The following is an 18439-nucleotide window of genomic DNA, read 5'->3' on the forward strand; positions in this document are numbered from 1 at the left end:
TCTCTCTTTCTCTCCCCACGCCCCCTTTTCTTTCTATCCAGAGGGGGAAATATATTTAAAACAGAATTCCTGCTTTTCACTTAAAATTCCTTTTAGGGGAAAAGTTGTAGGTAGTTTAGCTAAATAGCTTGATGGGTGATTTGGCAGAACCCTCCCTGGCTCCGCCACTTCCTAGCCTATGATCTTGGACCAAACGCTTCATCTCTCTGTGACTCAGTTTATCCCTCTGTAAAAAGGGGATTAATTCTGGTTCTGGAGTATTGGGATGAGCATGGAGGGGCGGGGCATTTCTCATAACTGAAAACTTGCACTTTCTACGTAGTGTGCTTCTGCATTGACTTTTTAAACAAGCAGATACAACTTTTGTTATTAAAAATAAACATATAGACAAAGAACAGCAACTGTTGCTCTCACCCATGGAGAGTGAAGTGCTGCAGGATTCCCAAGGGAGGATATCCTTCTGGATTCGTGTAATTTTGCAGAAGAAACGAGTTAAGGGAGAGGTAGGATGGAGACAGAGAAAGGGAGAGATGAGGGCAGAGTCAGACCCCTTTCCATGCTGAGGTTACTCACTGCTGTCCAGGGCTGCTGGGAGAGCTGCCCACCTCGGTCACAGATCCATGGGAGATGCCTGGAGGTTTTTCAGGGCCTGGGAAAGCAGGAGGGAAGCTGGGTCAGAGTCCCACAGGAGGAGATGGCCCTGCACACTGGGAGGGCTCTGCTTTCCCAGACTGACAGAAAGTTCCCCACGGGTGGGAGTGTAGCTGTCCTGCCTCTGGCTGGAGCTGGGCCCAGACCAGCAGGCAGCTGGATACATTTTTCCAGATGGGAGTGAAATAACCGTCTTTCCTGCTGGGTTTGAGTTCCTCTGATGCCACTCAGAAGCTGTGAACCCTGGGGCAAATGACTTAACTACTCCAAGACTCAATATCTTCCTCTGTAAAACGGGGATGATAACATTTGACCTTAGGGTTCTTGTGAGAGATGCTGCTACAAAGACAAAAGGGCTTGGTAAAGTGCCATGCACGCCCCGTGTTACTGTTGTAGCGTTCAGCTGTGTCTGGAGAGGAGGAACCATGGGAAGTCCCCACCCAGATAAGACCCCTGAGGTCACCTACGCTTGGAATCCCAGCTTCTCCCAGGCCCCCTGTAGCCCCCAACCACCCCTGAGTCCTTCAGTGGATCTTAAGAATGTCACCCTCCCGGCGGGGGGGGGGGGAGGGATAAACTGGGAGATTGGGATTGACGTATACACACTATATATAAAGTAGATAACTAGGGCTTCCCTGGTGGCGCAGTGGTTGAGAGTCCGCCTGCCAATGCAGGGGACACGGGTTCGTGCTCTGGTCCGGGAAGATCCCACATGCCGCGGAGCGGCTAGGCCCGTGAGCCATGGCCGCTGAGCCTGCGAGTCCGGAGCCTGTGCTTCGCAACGGGAGAGACCACGACAGTGAGAGGCCCGCGTACCGCAAAAAAAAAAAAAAAAAGTAGATAACTAACAAGGACCTACTGTATAGCACAGGGAACTCTACTCAATATTCTGTAGTGACCTATATGGAAATCGAATCTAAAAAAGAGTGGATATATGTATACGTATAACTGATTCACTTTGCTGTACAGCAGAAACTAACACAACATTGTAAACCAACTATACTCCAATAAAAATTAATTTAAAAACAAAGTGTGGAACGAAACTGAGTTATTTGTAGTGAGGTGGAAGGACCTAGAGACTGTCATACAGAGTGAAATAAGTTAGAAAGAGAAAAACAAATACCATATGCTAACACATATATATGGAATCTAAAAAAAAGAAAATGGTCAGAAGAACCTAGGGGCAGGACAGGAATAAAGACGCAGATGAGAGAATGGACTTGAGGACACGGGGAGGGGGAAGGTAAGCTGGGATGAAGTGAGAGAGTGGCACGGACATATATACACTACCAAACGTAAAATAGATAGCTAGTGGGAAGCAGCCGCATAGCACAGGGAATCAGCTAGGTGGTTTGTGACCACCTAGAGGGGTGGGATAGGGAGGGTGTGAGGGAGACACAAGAGGGAAGAGATACGGGGATATACGTATAACTGATTCACTTTGTTATAAAGCAGAAACTGACACGCCATTGTAAAGCAATTATACTCTAATAAAGATGTTAAAATAAATAATAATTAAAAAAAGTGTCCCTCAGAGTGTCCTACAGAGTGAAAGGAACACTGAGCCCAGCCCCCACACCCCGAGGCCCCAGAGTTTTCTCTTCTTTGCACTGCTGCTCCTGCAATGATCGCAAGGATGAGCCAATCTGGAAGGAAAGGACCTGGAAGTTTCTTTCCTCTTTCCTTTTGCTCCCCACCAAGCCACCTTCACTGTCCACCTCACCACTGAGGGAAGCTGGCATCTAAACCGTGAGCAGAGCCCATATCTACCTCTTCCCCTTATCAGGAGGCTGCAGGATCGGGTGGAGGATGCCCAACAGCTCTGTCACCTGCTGAGTCCAGAACTGCCTCCTGGATACCTCGCCCACTCCTGGATCACATTGAAGACGAGGACAGCAGCCACCCACCTGCTCTGCACACGTCACCTCCTCTCCTCGAGGGCGTGCTTCCTGAGAACAGGGTGCAGGAGAGGGAGGAAACTCGAACACATATTTGCTGATATAAATTACCTCAAGTGCTAGGTGATTTAACTCAACGGCCCCTGAGGTGGGCATCATGATCTCAGTTTTTTAGACGAAGGGCCCAAGGCTTGGAGAGACAGCAGGGAAGCTGGGACCCCAACCCAGGACTTCTAAGTTCCTGGCACTTTCTGTCATAGACTGCTGGCCTCTCCCATCCCTGGGAGATCCCTGCAGAACACAGGACCCTGATTCCTGGGCCCAAACACAGCTGCCCAAGCCAGCCCTGCCCTCCCCTGGGTAAGGAGGATCTTGATCCCGGGCCAAGGTGCTTGTTACATGCACTCCAGGGATGCCAGGGGTCTTCTTAAGTGACTCACACAATACGGGAACTGTTATCTGATCCTGTGATTGGAACTCAAGAACTAGAAAAGGGATGGAAACATCCTACCCACGCAGAGTGTCCAGAGAAGTCCAGGTCTCAGCTGGGAGTTTTCTGAGAACATGCCTTATATTCAGCGCACCCACCAACTGCCCCAGGGTTCAAGTTACAAAGAACATGTCAGGCAGGCACTGTGATGGGTACTTCATCTTCATGATTGAATTTTCTTCTCCCCAAATCCCTAGGAGGTAGAAACTATCCCTGTCTGTTTTAATTGAGGTAGTGGGGCTCAGAGACATGAATACACAGCTGGTAATGGGCAGGGCAGGGGTTTAAATCCAAGTGCCAGACCCCCAGGCGTGGGACTCTGGGTGGCTCCTCTCCTAAGCCTTTGCTCAATGAAGTCCCCCATCTTGGAAGGGCCATCTGCCTCTGATATGAATTCTTTTCTTTTTAATTTTTTGTGGGTCTATATTAATTATATGTCTAATTTTTGGAAAAGGTGATACAAAGAGGTGGCATAAAATTTGAAAGGTACAGGCGAGGGAGTCGTGGGCTCAGGTTTTATTTGTCAAAATTAGAAAAGGGGCCCCATCCTCCGGCAGACACAGCCCCACATCAGAGAGCAAAGGGCCATTCAGTCAACAGGAAGTGATGTTCTCTGTCCCCTTTGCCTCCCCCCAAGCCCACCTCAGAGGCAGCCCTGTCTCCAATTTCCGCAAAGTCTTTGACGGTGATGATGATGATGTTTAAATTAATTATATATTTCAAGGGAGACGGGTAGGAGTAAAGTGCAAGAGGCCACTGAAGGAATATAAAATTCCTCTTCCTACCCTGATAACCAGGACCACCTTACAGAGTTGCCTTTCTCAAGTCACTGAAGATTTTTTGTCATAAAGCATTTTAAAAATTTACTTTTGTCAAAATAATACACAGAGCTTGAATAAGCATTAGGTATCCCTGGAAGTTTATACAAGACAGTGACCATATTAGCTTCCCCTGGGAGGGGAGTGAAATAGCTGGGAAAAGATATTTCACAATAAATCCCTTTTTTTTTTTTTTTTTTTCAGCCAGCCGCTTGGCATGCAGTTAGTTCCCCAACCCGGGATCGAACCCATGCCCCTTGCAGTGGAAGCGTGGGGTCTTAACCACTGGACCGCCAGGGAAGTCCCCACATTTGATCATGCCATTCTCCTACTCAGCAACCTTCAGCTATCCAACTTTACTTCCCATTATTCCTAGCCAGCATCTTATATTTCAGATAATCTGGAATCACTACTGTTCCTCCAGCAAGCTCCATGCTCTCCTACCCCTCCACTGTGAGTATCCAGCCCTGAGTCCCACCAGAAGTCATCTCAGCATCTCTGAAGACACCTCATCCCTGCCTCTCTCCAGGCACACACTGTTCTGCCCTGTGTGACACTTTGCCTCTCCTTCTTGCCTGTGAGCAACTTGAGGGTTGGGATGGTGGGTTTTTGCAAGGGAGCATCTGTTCTCAGGTACCTAGTGTGGGCTTGGTACTGCACAGGTGCATTGGACAGGGCTGTCTGTGTTCATTCAGAACCCATTTCCCTTTCTTTTGGTAACAGCCTCTAGATTTTTCTTTGAGGAACCACCCCTCACCCACATAAAGCATGTGTGGTTTGGGTAGGGCTGACCCACCACCCCCTGGTTCTTAGGGAGTCCTGTGTCTCAAGCCTGGTTCATCTGTATATTCCACACACTATCTCCCTGCCACAGCGACTGGCTTAGGAACGGACATCAGCCCCAAGTCTAATCCCAGGATTTTTGCAGATCTGAAGGGAAGAGGGAAATTGCCTAGGTATAAAGCCAATATAGGAGAGAAATGAGCAGAGAAAAGAAAGACTGGGAACCCATGAGCAAGCTGATGGCACCAGATCCAGCAGTGCCAAGATTCACCCATGTACTTTTCAGTTGGGGTAAATACTCCATTTTTGCTTAAGCCAGCATGAGTTGAGTTTCTGTCACTTACAACCAAGAGTTCTGATTAGATAGTGGATCCCCTTGGTGGGATGGGTTGAGGGTAGAACTGTAAGGGAGCATGGGCAGAGACAGCTTCTAGGGGCTGGTTATGCCCTGTTTCTTGATGGAGGTACTAAGTACATGAGCATGTTCAACTTGTGAAAAGTCACTTTTATGTGAACTGTGCTCTTATCTGCATGTATATTTCAATAAAAAGTTAAGAAACCTCTAACACCATATACAAAAATCAACTCAAAATGTTTTAAAGACCTAAATGTCACACTGAATACTATAAAACTCCTAGAAAAGGACTTCCCTGGTGGCACAGTGGTTAAGAATCCTCCTGCCAATGCAGGGGACACGGGTTTGATACCTGGTTCGGGAAGATCCCACATGCCGCGGAGCAACTAAGTCCGTGCGCCACAACTACTGAGCCTGCACTCTGGAGGCCACGAGCCACAACTACTGAAGCCTGCGTGCCCAGAGCCCGTGCTCCACCACAAGAAAGCCATTGCAATGAGAACCCTGCCCACCACAACGGAGAGTAGCCCCTGCCCGCTGCAACTAGAGAAAGCCTGTGCGCAGCAACAAAGACCCAATGCAGCCAAAAAATAAATTATAAAAAAAAAACTCCTAGAAAAAAACATATGCAGAACACTCTGATGTAAACTGCAGCAATTTTTTTTATCTGTCTCCTAGAGTATTGCAAGCAAAAGCAAAAATAAACAAATGGGACCTAATTGAATTTAAAAGCTTTTGCTCAGCAAAGGAAATCATAAAACAAAAAGACAGGAGGGAGACGCAAGAGGGAGGAGATATGGGGATATATGTATATGTATAGCTTATTCACTTTGTTATAAAGCAGAAACTAACACACCATTGTAAAGCAATTATACTCCAATAAAGATGTTAAAAAAAAACAAACGAAAAGACAACCTACAGAATGGGAGAAAATATTTGCAAACAATGCAATTGACAAGGGATTAATTTCCAAAATGTATAAACAGCTCAATATCAAAACAAAAAACAACCCAATCAAAAAATGGGCAGAAGACCTAAAATAGACATTTCTCCAAAGAAGACATACAGATTGCCAACAGGCCCGTGAAAAGATGCTCAACGTTACTAATTATTAGAGAAATGCAGCTCAAAACTACAGTGAGGTATCACCTTACACCAGTCAAAATGGCCATCATCAAAAAGTCTACAAATAATAAATGCTGGAGAGGGTGTGGAGTTTTCTCCTTTTCGGAAGCTTCTACACTGTTGGTGGGAATGTAAATTGGTACAGCCACTATGGAGAACAGTATGGAGGTTTCTCAAAAAACTAAATATAGAGCTACCATATGATCCAGCAGTCCCACTCCTGAGCATATATCCGAAAAGACAACAACTCTAATTCAAAAAGATACATCCACCCCAGTGTTCACAGCAGCATAATTTACATTAGCCAAGACATGGAAGCAACCTAAATGCTCATCAACAGATGAATGGATACAGAAGATGTGGTACATATATGCAATGGACTATTACCCAGCTATAAAAAAGAATAAAATAATGCTATTTGCAGCAACATGGATGGGCCTAGAGATTATCATACTAAGTAAGTCAGACAGTGAAAGACAAATACCATATGATATCACTTATATGTGGAATCTAAAAAAATGATACAAATGAACTTATTTACAAAACAGAAATAGACTCACAGACATAGAAAATAAACTTACAGTTACCAGGGGGAAGGGGGGGGATAAATTAGGAATTTGGGATTAACAGATATACACAACTATATATAAAATAGATAAATAACAAGGACCTACTGTATAGCACGGGGAATATCTTATAATAACCTACTATATATATATATAACTGAATATATATAATATATATATAATTGAATCACTTTGCTGTATACCTGAAACATTGTAAATCAACTGTACTTTAATAAAAATAAATAAATAAATAAATAAATAAATAAATTTAAAGTACATGGGACCTACGGGACTTCCCTGGTGGTCCAGTGGGTAAGACTCTGTGCTCCCAATGCAAGGGGCCCAGGTTCGATCCCTGGTTGGGGAACTAGATCCTGCATGCATGCTGCGACCAAGAGTCTGCATGCTGCAACTAAGAGCCCACGTGCTGTAACTAAGACCCGGCATGGCCAAAATTTAAAAAAAAAAGGAAAAAAAAATATATATAGGACCTAAAAGAAAAAGTAAAGTATATAGATACGGGAAAATCTGTAAATGTCCTGAAATTTTATATGAAATTCTTTAGTGTATTTACATATACTACTTCATTCTGTAAACATTTATTACATGACTATTATGTGCAAAGTATGAAACTAAATATCGACATGTGGCCACTGCCTTCAGCTTAATTTCTAGCTGAGAAGGTCACCATGAAACAAGTGATCATTTAACCACAAGCATAATAAGTGTAATGGAGGGGAAGGACAGTGCTATGGGAGCCCTTAGCTAAGGGCGAGTAGGGAAATCTCTCCTTAGGAAGCACCTGCTGATGGATGAGTAGGGATTAACCATGGGAAGGGCTGTGTGAGGAACGGGCAGAGAGAAGGGTTTGGGAGTAGTCAGCTGAAGCAGCATCTCTAAAGGCTCTGAGAAGAAGCATTTCATGTTCAAGGATCTGAAGGAAGGCCGAACGGGCTGTACGTACAGTGTCTCAAGAAAAAGAAAAGAAAGAAATCATCCCATTGAACCCAGTCCCATTCATTGCAGATTTTCTGTTAAAGAAAGCAAAACCTAGTGATACATGCTTTCCTGGATCTCACACAGCTAGACACTGCTGACAGGGCCACAGCCGAGGATTTTCAACTTGTACTTGCCCTATTCTATACAATCTACCCAGAACTGCTCCTTGAATTTCCCCAAACCTCTTTTATTCCCTCGCCCTCACTATACATAGAACATCATTTATGTAAAATTATAATTAGAGAAACAATACCTGCCTCAAGGAATGTGAAACAGATTTGGTTCAGTAAGAAGTATGTGAAGAGGAAAGTGTCGCGACTTCCCTGGTTAGGGAAGTGGTTAGGACTGGGTGCTTTCATTACCGAGGGCCCGGGTTCCGGGTTCAACCCCTGGTCATGGAACTAAGATTCCACAAGTCACGCAGCCAAAAAAAAAAAAGAGGAAAGTGTCCTACTTACTGAAGCATATTGTTTCCATAAATACAGTAATTTGGAGGGAAGGAAAAGGGACTGAGAGGAAGGAAAAGCGCTCTGTCCTGCTTTCTATAATAATGGCCAATATGATAGCCTGTAAAATCTCAATTAACAAGATAAGGCAGAGAGAAATGCTAATTAATTTTATCAAAAGGCCTGGAGACCTTGTTTTGTATCCAAGACCAGCAAGATTAGGTCTCCCATAGTAGAGAGCTGGGATCCTGTGTATTCAGGCCACTAAGACACGTTGCCCATTGGCACATGGGAGAATATGGAACTGGTCCTGCACTGGTGGGAGGTCACTGCAGCTTTTTAATTCCTGTCCTTTCAGAAACACTAGCTGTATAGTCATAAATTCAGTGCCTACAAACTATAAGGCTTTCAAAGAATGGGATCAATTAAAAAAAAAAATGATCCAGGGGCTTCCCTGGTGGCGCAGTGGTTAAGAATCTGCCTGCCAATGCAGGGGACATGGGTTCGAGCCCTGGTCCGGGAAGATCCCACATGCCGCGGAGCAACTGAACCCATGCGCCACAACTACTGAAGCCCACGTGCCTAGAGCCTGTGCTCCGCAACAAGAGAAGCCACCACAATGAGAAGCCCGCGCACCGCAACGAAGAGTAGCCCCTGCTCACCGCAACTAGAGAAAAGCCTGTGTGCAGCAATGAAGACCCACCGTAGCCACAAAAATAAAAAAAAAAATTAAAAAAAAAATGACCCAGCTATTTAACCCTGACGCCACATTTCAGGAAGCAGACTGTGAAGTAACCTCTTATTTTTTCCAAACAAAAAACAACCTAACACTAAAATCACTGGATTGCTTTACAAAAAAAGTTAAGAATCCTGCCTGACGGGGCTTCCCTGGTGGAGCGGTGGTTGAGAGTCCACCTGCTGATGCAGGGGACACGGGTTTGTGTCCCGGTCTGGGAAGATCCCACATGCCATGGAGCGGCTGGGCCCGTGAGCCATGGCCACTGAGCCTGCACGTCCGGAGCCTGTGCTCCACAACTGTTGAGAGGCCACAACAGTGAGAGGCCTGCGTACCGGAAAAAAAAAACAAAAAAAAAAGAATCTGGTAAGATAGTTAAGTGTCATGTCAGGGATTGTCCCAAAGCGTGAGTGAGTCGATGATATTAATAAGTATTTGCTGGGGCTTCCCTGGTGGCGCAATGGTTAAGAATCCGCCTGCCAACGCAGGGGACATGGGTTTGAGCCCTGGTCCAGGAAGATCCCACATGACTTGGAGCAACTAAGCCCGTGTGTCACAACTGCTGAGTCTGCACTCTACAGCCCACAAGCCACAACTACTGAGCCCGCACACCTAGAGCCTGTGCTCCGCCACAAGAGAAGCCACCACAATGAGAAGCCCGCGCACCACAGCGGAAGAGTAGCCCCCGCTCCCCGCAACTAGAGAAAGCTCATGCGCAGCAACGAAGACCCAACGCAGCCAAAAATAAATAAATAAATAAACAAAATAAAAATAAATATTTGCTGAATTGATATCAGGTCCTCTGTTATCCAAATCCAAAGGGAGTAACTCCCCACTTGTCCTGTATTTCTTTCTGCTGAGCATCTTAAAGTTTTGATAGCTTCTAACCATCCCTGACTAATTCTTGTCCTGAGAGACACAGGAAGGTGCTATTGTCCTACCTGATGTGCAGATGGGAACACTGAGCTACAGGACAGGGGAGGCTTTGCCACAGCAGGGCCCGAGCGGGAGCCCAGGGATCCAGCTCTCCGGGCAGCACTCACTTGTAGCTCTGCTCTGCCGGCCCTTGACTCAGCAGCTCCTCTGGTCACCAGCCTCTCCCAGCCCTGGCACAGAATCTAAGGGAGTGAAAGGTAATACTAGGTACAAATCCCTGGCTCAGATCTATCTCATTTTGGCATCAGCTGGAGGCCATCCCTGTTCAGGAATCCCAAAGGCTAAAGAAAAGAGATTCCGGATGAGGGATGCGTGGACTCTAGGCGTCAAGGGCTATCCCTGTAGGCAAACCAGCTGTAGTGGAGGCCAAGGCATCTGTTACGGAGAAGGCTGACAAGGAGGGCAAGAAAGAGGAGGAGAGACGAAGAGGGAAAGAGAAAAGAAAAACAAGAGACAAGGGAAAAGCAGTAAGGGAGAAAAGGGGAGAGAGAGGAGGAGAAAGATGGGTGTCTACAGTGGAGTGGGAAACATGGAACACCAGTTAATACTACCTGTTGAGGGCTTCCTATATGCCAAGCCTTTCCCACCCATCTTCTGATTATAAAATCAGGATTACCCCACAACAACCCTATGAAGTGCATCTGATGCTCATCCCTATTTTACAGAAGAGGAAACTGAGGCTTAGAAAGATTTATGAACTTGCCTAAAGGACCCACACAGCAGCAAAGTCAGAATATGAACCCCAACTGTCTAACTTTAGAGCACTTCACTATATAATATCAGGTGGAAAAAACACAACAAAACATCCAATTGTGTTAAAAATACATGAACATCAAAGAACACCATCAAGAAACTGAAAGGATGGGCTTCCCTGGTGGCGCAGTGCTTGAGAGTCCGCCTGCCTACGCAGAGGACATGGGTTTGTGCCCCGGTCTGGGAAGATCCCACATGCCATGGAGCGGCTGGGCCCGTGAGCCATGACCGCTGAGCCTGCGCGTCCGGAGCCTGTGCTCCGCAACGGGAGAGGCCACAACAGTGAGAGGCCCGCGTTCCGCAAAAAAAAAAAAAAAAAAAAAACTACAATGAGATACCCATCCACTAGGTTGACTATAAGAGAAAAGACGAATAATAGCAAGTGTTACTGAGAACATGGTAGAACTGGAGCCCTCATATGCTGCTGGTGGGAATGTAAAATGATGCAGTTGCTGTGGAAAACAGGTAGTCCCTCAGATAATCATAGAGCTACCATGTGATCCAGTGATTCCACTCTACAATCCCATAAATCCAAGAGAACTGAAAACATATATCCACACAAAAACTTCTTCATGAACTTTCACAGCAGCATTAATCATAATAGCCCCAAAGTGGAAACATCCTACGTGTCCATCAATCAACGAATGGATAAACAAAATGGGGTGTACCCATATAATTGAATATTATCTGGCAATAAAATGAATACTGATACGTGCTACAACATGGATGAACCTTGAGGTGATTAACACACAACACTGAATCTACTGTAAACCAGTGAATTGGAAACTTTAAAAGGGTGAACTTTAAATTATGTGAATTATATCTCAATAAAGCTGTCATTAAAAAACAAAAGTCATGACTATGTATAGAAAGAAATCCAGAAGGATGCATGCTGAATATCAGTGGCTATCTTTTTATGGCCAGATTACAGGTAATTTTTTTTCTCGTTATTGCTTTGCTGCATTTTCCAGGTGGTCTCCAAGAGACTTTTATTACTTTGTCAATCATAAATTATCAGTTCTATTTCACTGGTTCAAGGAGGCATGGGTGGAGTTTGCCTACTTCAGCTTTCATTGCAGGGAGAGAGGTGCCTGCAAACCATCTCTCACCAGACCTGAGTACCCAGGTGGCCAGAGGAGAGGGGCATGGGAAGGAACTACCTGAGGGGCTGGTCAAGGGCCCCCAGCCCACACTCAGCCTCAGGGCTGTGGGCTGGGCCAGGCTGTGGCAGGAGACGTGCCTGGCCCTAAGCCCTGGCCACATCTGCCGTCTCTGCGCCTGCCCCGAGGAGCAGCTGTGTGGCATCAGCCAGAGGCAGGGAGGCTACAGTTGCACACCCGGATGCTGCTGGAGAAAACAGATCTGCCTGCAAGAATCTATTGGGAAATGAAATCAAATTAGTCTGGGAAGGGAGCCTCAAGCCTCCTTGGCTCAGAGCCACCCCGGGGGCATTTCAGAGCAGATGAGCAGATATCAACGCATAAATCCCTTTTCCCTGGCTCTGAGCTTTGGGGATTCTCAAAGCACACCTTACACAGCACCTAAGTTGGTCTAAATCACAGCACCTGATGGCTGAAGTACCCTAAAGTATGGGGCACCCACCTCTTCTCTGCAGTAACACACACAGGGAATGGGTGTAGAGGGTGCATGTTTTGCACATTCCTTTGTGTTCCCCCAGGTGTGGACTGAGCTCTCTTATATATACAGGGATAGTCTGGAGTGTCCTCTGGTTTATTTTTTAATCTCTTATTTTGATTCATTTATTTTTAAAAAGTAGATCATTCTTACAAGTCAATGACATAAAATGAAAAAAGGAAGGGACTGTTTTAGAAGAAAACAACTCAAAACACAAAACAGCCAAAGACAACATGTGGACCTTGTTTGGATTCTGATTCGAACAAACCCAGTGCAAGAAGATATCTGTGAGGTAATCAGAGAAATTTTAATGTGGACTGAGTATTAGGTGATATGGGGAAATCATTGTTAATGCTACTATCACCACCCAGAATACTCTTGTTCATGCATTTTTGTACCTAACTCCCCTTACTAGACTAGAAGTGGGACCCTATCTCATTAGAGGGCGTAGGAGCAGCACAGGTGCTAAGAGTGTGAACTCCACTTGATCACTTACTGTGTGATCTTGGGCAAGTGACTTAACCTCTCTGTGCCTTTTTAAGAAAAATCTATAAATAGGGGAAATAATATAACCTAACTCATGGGCTTGATTTGAAGAGTAAATGAATTAATATTTATAAAGCACTCAGAACAATGTCTGGCACATAGTACACTTATAAGTATTTGTTCAGGAATCTCCCAAATCCTGGGTCACAACTATATTCTGTGAATCCAAGGGAAAGCCTTTTCATAAGCAAAGCTCAAGGACAATAGCCTAACCAGGTCCAAGTGACCCTAGCACCCTAGCCGCAGAAAGTGGCAAGCCTAGGCAGGGGCATTACATACAAAACAGAAGACAGTGAATAATGGCTAAAAGCCTGGCTCCTGAAGCCAGATTGGGTTAAAATCTCGCTCTACCACCAGTGAGATGTGTGACTTTGAGCAGGTCACTCCTAACCTCTCTGTGCTTCAGTTGGCTCCGTTGTAAACGAGGCTCTAACAGCGCCTACCACACGGGTCCGGGAGGAGTAAATGGAACAATCCAACCCTTAGCATAGCCAACGCTCCCTGAGCAGCAAGCTCTTATGCTCTGGTACTTGGTTCACTCGCTCATGGCTTCACCTCAGCCAAGTCCTTTCTGCTCTTGAGGCCTCAGTTTTCCCATCCTCATGCCTCCAGTACAAGAGGGAAGAGGAAAGAGAGTTAACATTTGCTGGGCACCTACGCTGAGGCCGAGAGAGGTCTCTATTGCTGCCCAAGACCCAGCAGCGAGAAGCAGGGGCCGCCAGACTCACATTCAGTTGGATCTGGTTCCAAATTCACTCACCGAGCTGCTTTTCCTCCAGAGTTCCCTGGAAAAAGCCCTCGGAGAATTTTCTAGATTAAAGCCATACCCTTTGAAACTCAAATTTCAAGAGACAAGGGATCCCCAAGCAGTGATCTCCTGGTCAGCTGAAGCCCCAGGAAGACACTTTCCAACCCGCACTCGGGGCGGGGATGCTCTTTTCACGTTCTGATAAAACCACAACCACCACCCTCAGCTCCAACTCGCACAGCCGACCCGGCCGCAAGATCAGGGCCTTCCCAGTTGTGCCACACTGGCTTAGGCCCAGGCCGCGCAGGGTGTGGGCATCCCGAGCGGAGAGAGGACGAACCAACGTACCCCAAGCGAGGCGTCCCAGCCCGACTGGCGCGGCGGGAGGCAGACGCCTCTGGCCCCAGTTTCAGCAAAGGCTCCTGGACGTCTTTTCCAAGCTCCTCTCCACAGCCGCTCTGTCTCCTCGCCGGGGGAGTCCGCTGCGGCTGATTTGTTCCGCAGGGTCCCAAGGCTATGAAGGGGTACCCAGTGACACCGGGGAGAGGGCTCCAGGAGGCATGGACTTGAGAAGCGGATACTAAGATATTGGAGGCACCTGGAGACCCAAGGCGGCGGGAACCAGCAAACAGGGCAGGATTCCCCCTGAAAAAAGAGAGGTGTCGTAAGAATGCGATGTTGGCGGAGCAGACCCGGGGCAAGGACAAGAAACAGACTCGGGTCCTCCTGCCCCGGAGCCCCCTGGGTGCCCGGCCCCGCGCCCCGCGCTACCTGGGCGGCCGCCGGAGGCCCGCGGCGCTGCTCTGCGCTGCCGGCCCGAGCGGAGCGCGCACAATGAGGCGCTTTCAGACGTGGCTGCGGTCCCGGAGCCGGCGGGCGGGAGCCGGAGCGGGAGGGAAGGAAGGAAAAAGCCGGTTGGCCCCCGGCTCCGGCTACCCTGCCCACCTCGGGCGGAGGGGCCACGCCTCGGGGGAGGGGCGGCCGTCCAGCGGCGGGGGCGGGCGAGCCCCGGGGAAGGAGGGCACAGGTGGGCCCGGGGGGCTGCCGGGGGCGCCCGGCTTGGCCAAGGATGTCAGAGGGCGCTCGCAGAGTCAGCTCTCATCCCACTAATTGACCAAAAAGTTGTCTTCCCCCTCCAATCCCCAGAGAAGGGAGGCTACTGGGAACACAAAAGGCCCTTGTGAAGGAAATCGAATCTTAATTTTGCCCCTCCTCCTTCTCGGTGGCATCCTCACAGCGAAAGGACTTGGAATCCAAACCGCTTCCCAAGCCCCCAGCCTCAGCCCTAAACCAAGCCCCAGGCACCTTGATGCCAGGCGGATCCGCGCGGCCTCCCCGGGTAGTAGCCGAGCTGGGGGCCGGGACACCAGGTGGCCCTCAGGAGCTAGGCCTGCAGCTGGCTGTGCCCCCTCTTTCTGTCCCCTCCCTGCTCTAGCCTCAACTTGATAGCAGGTCCCGATAAATACAGGGTATGTTTCAATAAATAAAGATGCTATTTCCTCCTACAAATAACGGAGCAGAGTCCAAGCACCTGAAAAAGAAAGAGAATTCTGACCTCTTGTAATCCGCTGTGGGATCTAAAAGAAATCTCTGCCGCTGGAAGTATAAATTAGTGCATTCTTTCCAGGATGCGGTTTGGCAAGATGAATTAAAATCCTTATGAACGGGCTTCCCTGGTGGTGCAGTGGTTAAGAATCTGCCTGCCAATGCAGGGGACATGAGTTCGAGCCCTGGTCAGGGAAGAGCCCACATGCTGCGGAGCAACTAAGCCCCTGGGCCACAACTACTGAGCCTGTACTCTAGAGCCGGCAAGCCACAACTACTGAAGTCCGCGCACCTAGAGCCCGTGCTCCGCAACAAGAGAAGCCACCGCAATGAGAAGCCCGAGCACTGCAACGAAGAGTAGCCCCCGCTCACCACAAGGAGACCCGCATAGCAACAAAGACCTAACACAGCCAAAAATAAATACATAAAGTAAATATATTAAAAAAAAATCCCTGAGAACATCATAAGCTTTTGAATTCATAATTTCTTTCTAGGATCTAAAGAAAATAAACTAGCAAAAAGGATTTATAAGCAAGGTTCATAGACGTGTTGTTTATGATAGCAAAAAATGTTAGAAACAAAAGATTAAAAAGATGTGTATCAGAAAGCCAACAGTGATAACTTCTAGGGAGCAATTTACAGACAACTTATTTTCTTTAGGTTTCTGTAATTACACATTTCCCCCAATAGGCATTTAGAACTTATGTGGTCACAAAGAACCAAAACTTCTTTTACAAAGCATGAACATGAAGAGAAAGGAAGAAAGCTTTATTAATTGTTTTATCAATCTTACATGATGGGACCTCACCTGATTCAAACAGAAACTGGAAAATCATTTGGCAAAATAAGGGATTCCCCCCTGCCAAATATTAATTGTCTCAAACCATGATGTAGTGATGGGTTACAGTCCAATTAATAATATCCTGTATATTTCCATTTTTCCCCTCTTTCAGCTATAAGGTGTGATTCAGGTTCAGAAACTACCAACATCTGATCTGTAAATAATCTAATGTTCACCAGACGCAGTTGTAATTTTCCAGCCTGTGGTTTCCACACGCCATGTGGAGTTCACCAAAAATTCGCATTTACTTGGGGCAGGGCCACAAGAGTTTTGCGAAGAGCTAACAAAAGCTCCAAGGTTTTTGGGCAGAGCCCTGGCAAAGCAAGGCTGCTGGTGAGTAACCCCAAGAAGTGTGCACAACCTCTGCCCTCCCCATCCTCCCCTTTCCAAATACTCTCCCTCTAAAGAGCCACATGCAACCTTCCAGTTTGAACATTTTAATTATAAAGTTACAAAACATCATGGTTCTCTATACACATTTTGCATGAAAATAATGTAATAAAATGCAAAGCCATGTTTATACACATCTTCAGCTATCTTTCCATACTCATCACCTTTTGGTGATTCAAACCAGAAACCATTTTTAATTTAAATCTCAAGAAAAAAACTTTAGGCATATAAACAGCCCAAAATATTAAAAGAAAAAGCAGAGGGGTCGATATTAGGATATTTTTGTGCTTGGATACTTCAAAACAGGTTTGTTTCCAAAACTCTTATTTTGGTCAGCCTGAATGAAAAGGTGCTTTGGAAATAAAAACTGAGTCTCCAGGGTAAACTGAGGCATGCACTCAGGAGTGTGTGTGTGGATGGGAGTGAAGCGTGGATCACAGAGGGCATGTCCTTCCAGTGCCAGTGATATCTCGGTATCATAAAGCAGGTCCAGGTGTCCTTAGGGCGAGAATGGAGAATTCTCTGCAACAGAGGCCCATTCCAGCGGTCTCTTCGGCAGACACTCACTTAGTCATGAGGGTAATCTGGCTGGACTGCGTGTCATTCTGCTAAAGGCCAGGCCCCGATTGGGCTGCCTGGGCTAGCATCCTCTTTATCCCCTCCCTGCTCCTTGTGTGTCCTCTCCAAAGTGGCCCACTCTGATGGGCACCCTGTTCCTTAGTCGAGGGAAACACAAGTAGCTGGGCTTCCCGCTAGCCCTCCAAGTAAACTCTGTGGTTGTCAGGCAGTGGGAGCCAATACCAACAACAGCTCCTCTGTCACCCATGTCCTTTTCAAGAAGGGGGAGGGCTGTCAAGGAGAAGGAGTGGCAAGCGTCCAGGGTGTTGGGTGAGGGCCAAAGAGAAAGAACCTGTTGTTACACTCCTTACTTCCCCCACTGTTGCTGAGGGGCTTGTGAAAGGAACAGCACTTCTGACTGCAGCCTGCTATTCCAGGGGCCCAGACAGAGGGCAAAGAGCCAGCCACAGCAGGGCAGGGATAAAGGGCTGTTCAGCTGAGCCACCGACAGATGACTGTCTGTTAGACTCGGGGCAGGTGGATGGATGGTCCCAGTGTCCTCAAGTCGCCCACCCTCCCGCACGTGCACACATGTGCTCTGGAGCTCTCCCTTTCTCACTCTCCAGATCTCCAGTTAAAGGCCTCTCAGTGCTGGAAATCAGCTCTGAATGGGAAATTTAGATGCCCAGGAGTGGAAAGTGCTGATGATTTGCATATCTATCACCAGAGAGCCCTGAAAAGAGTAAAACGTGGTTTACAATAGGGGGAAGAAATACATAGCATGTTTCTCAGTTCAAGAGAGGAAAAGTCTTTGCTTGACCAGAGATGGGACTCTTTCCAAGCTCTCTGAACTGACTGTAGTTTTCTCCTGAAATTCAAGTCAGAGACAAAAAACAAAAGCAAATTATAGCCTTCAGGAACCCTCAGAAACATTTCCACAAACTAGTCCGTGATTATTTTTGTAGGCGCGTGGAAAATATAGAATTTGTGTAGAGGGAAATTAGAAAGGAATGTTCTTTGTCTCTGATAGGAAAAGCACACACGTGGGCAAGTTGGGCAAGTGTCCATAGGCTCTTTTCAGAAATTTCGTAAGATGACAGTCCTCAGAAGACAACAGTGAGGTAGCTTAGAGTTTTCAGACAGGGTCTTCTTAAGATAAATGCTCCTTATACAGTTCTCCCTGGGGCACTGCTGTTACAGGGATTGTGGTCACCACCTGATTTTGAAACACAAATCTTTTGATTCTTTCAAATACCCAGAGGAAGATAAGTAGGATACTGACATACTGGATCCAAGCAAACTTTATCATTTCCCAGAATCCTGGTAGATAAGTACAAACAGTTAAGGAATCACAGATGACATTTTCTAAGGAAATGTTAAACCAAAGGGTTAGTTTAGACAGAAAATGGCAAAAATGTTTCAAATACCCTTAAGATAAAAGAGATAATAAAAGATTATTAAAATATAAATATGGATGATTCTGATCTAGAAGAATTACTCAAGAAGAAATATGAACAGGAAATGAATATTTTTTCCTGTATGAACTGCAGACAGACAGTCATTTGCGTGGGGGCTACAAATGCAGCAATTTCCAGTCTGAGGCTTCCCACATCTGTTCCT

The 18439-nt window shown here is 46.6% G+C and overlaps 1 protein-coding gene across 5 annotated transcripts in view; it reads right to left on the bottom strand.

The window, feature by feature from the left end:
- Window positions 1–18439, bottom strand: part of TMEM231 (transmembrane protein 231) — an 86500-nt gene that overhangs the window by 9145 nt on the left and 58916 nt on the right. For 2 of the 5 annotated variants that reach the window (XM_067717839.1, XM_067717840.1), the window contains 3 exons: window positions 13834–14130; window positions 13498–13522; window positions 574–649 (listed from right to left, as the gene is read on the bottom strand). In XM_067717839.1, the coding sequence (XP_067573940.1) occupies window positions 574–649; window positions 13498–13522; window positions 13834–14130 (398 nt within the window). Of the gene's footprint in view, window positions 1–573; window positions 650–13497; window positions 13523–13833; window positions 14131–15773; window positions 18151–18439 lie in introns of those variants that run through there. The other 3 variants (XM_067717841.1, XM_067717843.1, XM_067717842.1) reach the window with 3 other exon arrangements.

The sequence above is a fragment of the Pseudorca crassidens genome, chromosome 20 (assembly GCF_039906515.1).
Source record: "Pseudorca crassidens isolate mPseCra1 chromosome 20, mPseCra1.hap1, whole genome shotgun sequence".
NCBI lineage: Eukaryota > Metazoa > Chordata > Mammalia > Artiodactyla > Delphinidae > Pseudorca > Pseudorca crassidens.